This window comes from Centroberyx affinis, unplaced genomic scaffold (assembly GCF_046629955.1).
Source record: "Centroberyx affinis isolate AG114_WGS23_722 - 3 ecotype Tasmania unplaced genomic scaffold, CSIRO-AGI_Caff_v1 ptg000522l_1, whole genome shotgun sequence".
Lineage (NCBI taxonomy): Eukaryota > Metazoa > Chordata > Actinopteri > Beryciformes > Berycidae > Centroberyx > Centroberyx affinis.
This window is the reverse complement of record NW_027279171.1, coordinates 135,452-146,306: the sequence shown is the minus strand read 5'-3', so window position 1 is coordinate 146,306 and position 10,855 is coordinate 135,452. Positions and strand designations below refer to the sequence as shown.

The 10,855-nt window shown below is 42.4% G+C and overlaps 1 protein-coding gene across 1 annotated transcript; it reads left to right on the top strand.

Moving 5' to 3' along the window:
- Positions 1-1,972: 1,972 nt before the first annotated feature.
- Positions 1,973-4,474, top strand: il10 (interleukin 10). Its single transcript, XM_071517810.1, has 5 exons — positions 1,973-2,137; positions 2,354-2,413; positions 2,584-2,748; positions 3,564-3,626; positions 3,835-4,474. Exons 1-5 carry the CDS (start codon positions 1,973-1,975, stop codon positions 3,928-3,930), a joined length of 549 nt encoding a protein of 182 aa, XP_071373911.1. The 3' UTR covers positions 3,931-4,474.
- The last annotated feature ends 6,381 nt before the right edge of the window (positions 4,475-10,855 follow it).

Here is a 10,855-nt window from a genome sequence, read left to right as displayed (position 1 = left end):
CTCTTATTTGTCTTGAGCACTTCTTACACTTAATGCAGATGTATATTCTCATGTGTATCCCTTTATTGCTCCTAAGGGGGGTTTAGGAGAAATAATTCAGATATCAATGATCCTAAATTAATACAGCATTGAGATATGCTATATTTATCCAGAGATAAAGAAAAGGTTATGTTAAGCAACAGATCTTTCCAAACGGCAGACTTGTGGTTATTACTCAGCAGTCTCACTGGTCAGATCTGGTACGTTCTAGTCAGTCATGAGCTGCGTACAGGAGAGGACCACACTAACTAAAAGCTAAACATCAGATACTTTACTTGAGAAAATAACAATGTGATACACAATGACACATCTGATCACTATATAAATGATACATCAATAGACTGAACAGCAGCAGCAAAAATGCAGCTGCACTGTCGGTGTTCAGCTGGATGCATGAATCATACAGCTAAATGCATGCGCACACACACACGCACACAGAATTTATAAGACATGTTCTGCATGACAAATGCCAGTCAGAGGGGATTCCCAATGGTTACTGCTGACTCAGTAGTAGTATTACTTGCATTAAAGTATGTATCCTGTGATCACTAATCACTAAATCATGTTCTCTCAATGAGCATATCCCAAATTATTCTCAAAATCCCACTATTGCTCAAAACAAATGGGTACAGACTGCAGACTGCAGAGGAACAGTGGCGGTGGATGGGTGGACATTCCAGGGACCAGAAATTGCACGGGAGGGGAAACACCGCATGATGGTACAGCCACGACGAGCCCCTAACCACTTCTCTCTGCGTTTTCTCATCTCTTTATGTATTCCTCTTATGCCACCTCACCCTCTGTCTGGTCACACATGTGCAAACCCCACCGACTTTGTGCTCTATGGTGAATGGTGAAGAAAACTGAATGAGCACAGACAGGCTGGTCACTAACTCACAGCAAAGGAAAGAGGAGAAAAATACACCTTCCTTTACCCCCGTCTCTCTTATTACGCATCTCTGACATATAGAGGGAATCCACAGCGTCATCAGACTCAAACCACAACCGAACATTATTTTCCATCTCTCAGAGTGGCACAACTGCCTTTGTTATTCAGAATATGTATGGCATAATATAATGTAATTTACAGTATATGCAATTTAAAATGCTAATGTTTGTATCTAAATGACAACTTATCAATTTATAATTGTGACTCTTCTGTGCTAGTTCATTGGGTATAGGATACATGTAGGCCTTATGGCATTCATTCATTCATATCCCCCATTAGTAGTAATAATAATAATAATAGGCACAGCCTGAGATCTATGGACAGAGGCCTTGCTCCCCACATACTCTGACCAGGGTCTGTATCACACCCTGATCCAAATTGTTATTTCTTTGCTTTGCCACTGCCCAGTTGTTTACTATAGTGTAACCTTAACTGTGTAATACCATTAATCTTATTCTTTGTATTGTTATTACATTTTTGTTGTTATTACATTGCTAATATTGTAGATAAAAGAAAAAATGCATAATCATTAAGAGGCTTTCTACAGTTATTTTCTACATATACACTTGTCATTACCACGAAATCTTACTTCTATTTTGATTCACAGTAGTGCCAGCCCAACTTATGGGCGGGGAATGTGTAATGTACGATTTCTCACAAATTTTCCTTTACATGTGAAGGACTGCTGTCTCATGGATGGATCTCATGTTTTAACCCCATCTCTTCCAGTAACTGCCCTCCCCCTCTCTAAAAACCTTTCCCCATGTTGGATATAAAGGAGGACATCAGATGAGGCCACAGTATGCACTTTGCTCCTCGGCCAAGTCTTGCCAAGAAGATTTTTTTTTGGTTTTTCACTCAGAGGTCAGAAGACCAGGTCTCATCTGGGTCCATTGAAGCAGCAGCAGCATTTTTCACTCCAGCTCAGAGGTCCATCTCTTCTCTCTACAGCAGCCTGCCAGTCCAGGACCACAAGACTCCAGCATGACTCCCCTCTCTCTGCTCCTGTCCATCCTGACTCTGTTGTCTTTTCATGCGAATACCTGGTGCACTCCCGTGTGCAATAACCAGTGCTGCCGCTTCGTGGAGGGTTTCCCTGTCCGGCTCAGGAAGCTGCGAGAGGACTTTTCCCAGATCAAAGATTACTACGTAAGTAACCAACGGCACTCCAGCTCCTCCAGAGTCTGTGACCACATGTGTAGCATCAGTTAAATAAACCAACACCGCCCCTGTGGCTGTGTATAGGCCTTTATCTCCTGTCCCGTCGGTGTCCAGGTGATGCTGCACCTCTCCATGTCTCTATGTCTGTCACTGAGGCTGCTCACACTGGCTTACATAACAAGCTTTGTTTTCGGCTCTTCACAGGAAGCCAACGATGAATTGGACACAGCGCTGCTAGACCAGACAGTGGAGAATTACTTTAAAGTAAGTATCTTTCAACTCTTAGTGAAGATCATTCATTATGTTCAGTCCCGTGCTGCTGAACAGATACACTAAGAGCGATGGTAGAATAGGCTGCACCAGGAGCATCATGCAAACCAATCAAACGAATACGGATATCACATAACTATGTTGGCTGTTTGCTCCTTCATTAGAGCTCATACGGCTGCCATGCCATAAACAGCATACTTGACTTCTACCTGAGGACGGTTTTGCCGACGGCCATGGCCGGAGTGACGGAGGGCAACAAGAGCTTCAAGCCTCACATGGAGTCCATACAGCAGATCTTCGACGAGCTCAAGGGTGATGTCATCAGATGTGTGAGTATCCTGGCAATACATTTACAGCTACTCCGGTAGAAAATAGATCTAAATAGGTGAGTAGATGCCGTTGACTTGCCGGTGTCTCGCTCAGCTCAAGGAAGGTTTCACAACTTTCTCTGCGCAGCGTGCAGTGTGGGGCGAAGCACCGCCGACGCAGCGCGTGACGAGATGGACACATGTGCCTGATCTCTGTTATGTGCAAAGTCGCTGCTATATTACAGAGTATAGTGTAGTTAGTACGGATTGCATTAGTGGCGATATTTAACATATAGCAGGATTGAAATGCACCAGGGCGTCAATTCACTAACCAATAATTAATAGTGAAGTCCCTGCATCTAATTAAACGAGATCGAGTAGGCTAAATCTGAGTTGAGAAGTAGAGCAGTGACGGATGACTAGCAGGATATTATTATTTGGTTAGTGTGACAAATTATTAAATCTGTCATGCCTTACACGTGATTAGGTGTCATTGGGTTAAACGCCCTCAGTGCAACCATCAGCTCCCTCACACCATTAGTGTGACTAATTTGGACTACATCCAAAAATTCCCCACACCTTCGAGGGACAAGAGGCAAACGACAGGCTGCGACCAAAAGGGGAAGAGTTATGTGATGGCTCAGAGGACAGGAAATGGCATTGCATTAATCAGTGATTCCTAAAGTGAAGCACAGTGCATAATGGCACATCATCTGGTTCTGCAAAAAGGGGAAGGCGTGCAGCTCCTCATGATGTGCTAATGAAAGAAGTTGTAATGCCAGGTAACCTCTCTGTATTTCACTAGTAACCTCTTATCTCTTTTTTCCTCCATATAGAAAAATTACTTCTCCTGCCAGAAGCCCTTTGACATCAAAGACTTCAACTCCACTTACACTCAGGTGAGTATCCAGGTCACAGAGTGGAGGGTTCAAGCCCAACTCACAGCATTATCTTTGAAAAAATAAACACAAGTATCATACTGTAGCTCCACTACAATATGTGCCAATTCATCAACTACAAAAAATGTGTGTTTGTACAGTGTACCGGTGTGCACGCTTCTATTGTCATGGATAATGTTAATAAACTGCATGGTGTGTTTGTCCACAGATGGAGAATAAAGGACTTTTCAAGGCCATGGGCGAGCTGGATCTGTTCTTCAACTACATCGAGACTTACCTGGCCTCCAAACGACGGAGGCATTGACCTGGTCGCCCCTCTAACACAGATCCTACCCAATGTGACCTTATTCATCTCAGGAAAAAAAGACCATAGTCTCACATACACCCTTACACTCCTTTGCATTCACAGTCCATTGTTCCCTTGTGTCCAACAGAGGAACATATTGGTATGAATGTTGCTCGACATTGGTTTGCTTCTATGAGCCTGTTGAACTGCTATTCTAATGCTTTGTTGTGCTGAGGCTTTGATTTACTTTTTGTCCTGAGGACAAGTTTCTATGTTGGGCTCATATTGAGTCCTATAAGCACAGTTACTATTTATAAATTGTTTGTGCGCTGATATCTTCAGCGATGAACTGAATGAGCTTAAAGTTTAATAGTTAAGTATGCAAACCATTGAAGCTGAAATAATCAGCTAGGAAATAATTTTGTGCCAGGCAGTCAATAGGTACAAGGCTACTGAAAAACACTCCATGGAGTTGTAGGCTATTACAGTTGTATTTGGACAGCTAAGATACCCTGTTTCATGTCATCATGTTTAGAAGAAAAAACCCTGTCATATTTATTTTTACCAGCTATACTAATTTAAAATACATATTTAGTATTTATTTGAACATGTTTTGTATTGTAACAGATGAATAAATTTCTTGTTAATGATCAATGATTCTTATGTTTTTTTTTATACCATGATATGGCAAAAACAAAATGACCTGCTGCAACCATAAACACTCACTCAGATCACTGCATACTCCTGACACAGTTTTGATGTCTCATCTATCAGGCCGGGGCAAGTGGTAGAGTATCGAATACATATCACATCCTGCAGTGCTGCCGTCTACACGTGGGGAACCACTAGAGTGTAAACTCAACAGGCTAACCTCAAACGTGACCCATATACATCACTTACCAGCAGAAGCCGTGTAGTCTCTAACTTACCGTAACTAGCCAGCCTCACCCTCATGGCATACACACGCGCACACACAGACAAAGATACACACACAAGCATAAAACAGAACTAACGCCCAGGATAAAATACAGCTGCTCTGAACCAAAGACGGTTGAAATTACTACTCTATATGTGTTTCATTTTGCTGGTGTGACCTTCTTGATCATGAGGCAGACAGAAGGGCCGGTTGCAGGTGTTTCAGGAGTTTTCTAATCATAATTAGATGTGCCACAGTAAATGGACATCTGAGCATTCTTACAGCATTCTTTCAACAAAAATGGCATAGTATAGTGACAATATACTATAGGATATGTGCATTACGCATAGACTTTATTGATGTCAATAGAGAACACATTAAAATTTCCATTCTGATATGTCTTATCTGCTACTTGAGTTTAGTGTCAAGTGTCTACCAGGTTATTCCTGAGTTGACTCACGCCACTGCATTGAAACTACTCTAACAGTTTTCACCAGCAACTTGCTTAGTCAATGTGTGATGTTCTGACACTAGTATCATGATAGCAATGACAGTAGAAGATGCCATTCATGACATTTGTCTGGTTAAGCATGATTATCCTTAAATTACTGCCCGATGATAATGGCTGTAGCCTATCTTTAAGAATAGATCATGTTTTTAAGTCAGTGTTGTGCTTCAAAACTCTTCAAAACAACATTTACAGCTTTGAATCTTCAATCTGGTAACGTGATAGTGTTGGTAAGAGCACGTCTGCCGGTCTGTCATGTAATGACTGGTTAGTTCTTATCACAGAGCAGTGCGTTAGAGACTGGGTGGGAAACTGGAGGAGGGAATCATTTTCATTATCATCATTAACCAACCTAGCGAAAACTGATCAGATTACACATTATTTCCCAATTACAATACATTTCTGCATTGTATTGAATCATAAAACTAGCCTATATTAATAACCTCCAAATAAAATATTTATTGTCTGTGTTCAAGAATTGACTATCAGTGAACAGTAGAAAAATAACAACTTTATTTACATAGCACTTTTCTACAAAGTCAACAAAGATTACGCAAACATTACTACAAAAAGACAACAACACAAGATTACAAACGAGAAACAATTATTTGTCTATAAAAGTGTCTTAAGAAGTGCTTTGAAAGGAGACACTGACTTTGCTAGCCTAATTTCCTAATTTCCTAATTTCCTAAAACAATCGGCCTATGCTCAGGATACTTATACCTGTCATACCACAGTGAGGGAGCTGTGCCAAATTGTAACCAAACAAAGCAGTCCACATTCAAATTGTATGACCTATGTCAAAAGACATGGTAAGTCTGCTGATATGTGGGATTTGAGATGGTTACTTACTGAAAACTGTGCATGAAAATAGCTGAAATTGTTGTCCTAAATTTGTGAGTCTCCAAGGAGTCCATAACTTTTGTTATACTTGTTTTGTTGTTCCTCTAGTCATTGCTCTCATCTACCGTCCTCCCAAACCCAACCCCTCTTTTCTGTCAGACCTCTCGGAATTAATTACACAACTGTCTTCAATTTTACCATCTGTTTTGCTCCTAGGTGATTTTAACACTCCTAGGTGATACACACTGACTCCCCAGACTGCAAAAGTACAATAGAATTTTTTGGATATACTCAACTGTTTCAACTTCACCCAACATGTTAATTTTCCCACGCACAGCCGTGGACACATTCTGGACCTGGTTTGCTCCACTGGCCTCCACATCAGAAATCTCTCCAACACTGACCTCACCATCTCCAACCATCTGGCCATCATCCTGGACATTGACATTCCCACCCCCCAACCCAAACAAAATCACATAACTTTCCGAAATCTCAAGTCCATCTGTCCCATCTCCTTCTCCACCTGTATATCCAACATCATATCGGACTTCACCCTCCCTGTAAACCCAGCTCCCACAGACCTTGTCAACTTCTACAGTCACACGCTGTCTACCTGCCTCGACCACCTTGCCCCCATGTAAACAAAAACTGTCACATTCACTCACTCTGCCCCCTGGTACACTCCTGAACTATGGAAACTCAAACAACAAGGAAGACAACTGGAACGACTTCACAAGAAAACTGGACTCACCGTACACGCCCTGGCCTACAAAGAGCACATTCACCAGTCTGCACTCAACACAGCCCGCTCCACTTCTACTCCGGCATCATACACTCTGGTTCCTCCAACCCCAACACTTTGTTCTCCACCATAAACAAGCTCCTCAAACCAATGGGCAATATCTCACACTCCTTCACCCTGGAAAAATGCAACAACTTCCTGTCATTCTTTCACTCCAAAATTGAAAATATACACAATCAGCTAGCCACCTCCTCTTCCATCCCTCCCGACCCGGAGCCTGTACCTCCCCCGCCAACAGACTATAGCCTTTCCCTCTTCTCCCCCATAACCGTATCTGACCTCTCCAAAATACTCACTGACATCAAGTCCTCCACCTGCCCCCTGGACCCCATCCCCTCCACCCTTGTCAAAGCTTGTCTCCCTTGTCTTAGCCCACTCATCACTGACATTATAAACTCCTCCCTCACCTCTGGCACCGTTCCCTCTCCTTTCAAGCTTGCTGCCATCACACCCATCCTCAAGAAGCCTGGCCTGGACTCTGACAACCCCAACAACTTCAGACCCAAACCTCCCATTTCTTTCTAAAATACTGGAACGTACCGTCGCTACTCAACTCAAACAATACCTCCACACCAACCAGATATATGAAACATTCCAATCAGGCTTTCGAACACACCACAGTACAGAAACTGCTCTTCTTAAAGTCACCAACGACCTCCTACTCTCCTCTGATTCCAGCTCCCTCAACATCCTCCTCCTCCTCGACCTCAGTGCAGCCTTCGACACCATCAACCACTCCATCCTCCTCAGTCGCCTGCAATCCTGCATTGGCATAACTGGTTCAGCACTCTCATGGTTCAGATCCTACCTTTCCGGAAGATTTTACTACATCTCCATCAATAACTGCAAATCCGACACCACGCCAGTCACCCATGGTGTCCCTCAAGGCTTGATGCTTGGTCCCCTCCTCTTCATCCTCGACAATATCCACCTAGGTCACATCATACGCCGCCACGGACTACAGTTCCATTGCTACGCCGACAACACCCAGCAACCCACTCCTGCCATTCTCTCCACCCTCACGAACTGCCTCACTGAAATAAAAACTTGGATGAACAGCAACTTCCTCAGACTCAACTGCAATAAATCGGAAATCATCATCATCGGCCCCAAATCCCTCCTCCCCTCCTCCCAGGACTTCTTTTTTTTTTTTTTGAATATTTTATTTTGCTTTTTCAAAACCAAACACAATAACAAACAGCAAATAACAAACAAATGACAGTACAAAGTCAACAAGACAGCAATCAATAAACAAATCAAAGTTAAAATCAAATAGACACCGTCCACAATAACAACAAAATAATATAACTAAACAAAACAAAACAAAACATTGAGAGACACAGGGCAACATCACACCTCAAGAATCACATGGTCAAGCACATCCTCAATACAGGAAGACTATACAGAGGCACAATCAATCTGGTGTGATGGGAGGTTTTCCATATAATCCACAAAGGGTTGCCATATCTTGTAAAATGTTTTACTCTTATTCCTCAACCAGTAAGTTATTTTCTCTAGGGGTATACAGCTATTAATTTCAGAGAGCCACATTCCAATTGGGAGGGGGGCATCCGATTTCCATTTTAACGCAATACATTTTTTAGCAATGGCCAGCAAAATTTCTGTGAGCCTTATAGCGTGGCTATTTTTAAGGTTGGAGTTAGTAAAGTTACCCAGTAAACAAACCTCCGGATCTAATGGAAAGATAACACCATGAATACTGGATAATACTGCCAAAACCCCTGAAGTTTAGGGCACTGCCATGTGGAATGTAGGAATGTTCCTTCATCTAGGCCACATCTAAAACAAAGGGGCGATATATTGGAGTTGTATTTGTGCAGTTTATATGGGGTAATATAGAGCTGATGCAGGAAGTTAAATTGTATCAATTTATATCTAGAGTTTAAAGTAGAGGTGACACCATCTCTGCACAAGTCACTCCATAGTTCCCCATCCAGATTAATTCCCAGGTCTTTCTCCCATCTAAGTCTGGATCTGTCCAGATCAGGTATCAATAAACTTGATATAAGAGCATCATACACTCTAGAGATAGTTTTAAATAATGGTTGGTCAGCATGGCACAGTCGTTCCACAGGTGTCATGGTAGGTAAATTCCACCGGCCTTTCTGGTTGACTCTGATAAAGTTGCGTAGCTGCAGATAGCTGAAGAAATCTTTATTCGTCAAGCAGTATTTCTGTTTAAACTGTTCAAAGGACATAAAGATGCCTTCCTCATAGCAGTGCTCTAGGTGACTAATGCCTTTCTCTGACCATAATCTGAAGTTACTATTCTGAAAGATCATTGGTAGTAGTCTATTTCTCCATAAAGGGGTTTTAGGGGAGAGGAATCCTTCTTGCTTGAACAGTTCATGCAGTTTGTACCAAATTTGAACTGACTGGATGATTAATGGGTTATCTGTTGCAGTTTTAATTGACTTTTTATTCCATTTATACAGCAAATCTGTTGATGTCTCCTCTTTCATCTCTATCTTTTCAATGTTGAGCCACGAAGGGGGAAGGCCATTATCAAACATCTGTGCCAAAAATCTGGATTGGGCGGCATAGTAATACATTCGAAAATTAGGGAGTTTCAGCCCTCCTTTGTCATAAGCCATAGTTAACTTGTCCATGCTGACTCTTGGAGTCTTACCATGCCAAATAAACTGTCTGATCAATTTGTTAAGGGAGGAAAAAAATGTTGGTGGGACATGTATCGGAAGTGATTGAAACATATACAGGAATTTAGGCAGGATATTCATTTTTATAACATTGATTCTGCCCAGTAAGGTGAGTGGCAAATCTATCCATTTTCTCAAATCCTCCCCAATCTTCTGCAACAAGCTGGCTAGATTGAGTTTGTAAAGATTTTTAAGGTTGCTATCCACAAAAATACCCAAATATTTGAAACCCATAGGTGACCACTTAAAAGGGAACTTATGTTTGACTTATGTTTGATTATAATCAAATACAGACAGTGGCAGAATTTCACTTTTGTCAAGGTTGACCTTATATCCAGAAAAAGAGCTGTATGATTTTAACAAATTCTGTAGATGAGAAAGGGAGCCTTCAGGATTAGTTAGATATAAGATAATGCCATCAGCGAAAAGTGATATCTTGTGCGTATCGGGGCCAACCTCAAAACCACCTATATTAGGGTTGCCTCTAATGGCCTCAGCCAATGGTTCGATGGCGAGCACGAAAAGGGCGGGGCTAGCCGGGCATCCCTGTCTGTTGCCCCTATAAAGATGGAAAGGATTAGAGGTAATCGCATTAGTAATAATCCTAGCTTTGGGAGATTTATAAAGTGATTTTATCAAGTCAATAAACACAGCGCCAAAACCAAATTTATCCTCCCAGGACTTCTCACTCAACATCGATGGTCACACAGTCACAGCTTCCCCCCTTGTCCGAAACCTTGGCGTCACTCACTTCAAGTCACACATCAACATCACCAAACGTCCTTTTTTTCATCTCCGTAATATTGCTCGACTTCGGCCCACCCTCTCCTTCTCAGCTGCTGAAACACTCATCCACGCCTTCATAACCTCCAGACTGGACTACTGCAACAGCATCCTGTATGGCCTCCCTTCCACCGTCCTCCAAAAACTACAATATGTTCAGAACTCAGCTGCCCGGTTGCTCACCCACTCCCACTCCAGAGAACACATAACACCCATCCTTCAACACCTTCACTGGCTCCCAATACAGCACCAAATCCACTTCAAGATCCTCCTCATCACATACAAAGCTCTCAATAATCTTGCCCCCTCATACCTGACAAACCCTCTCCATCGCCACTCCCCCACTTGCCATCTCAGACCAGCTGATGCCAACCTCCTGACCCGCATCACCAGGACCAAGCATCGCACCTTGG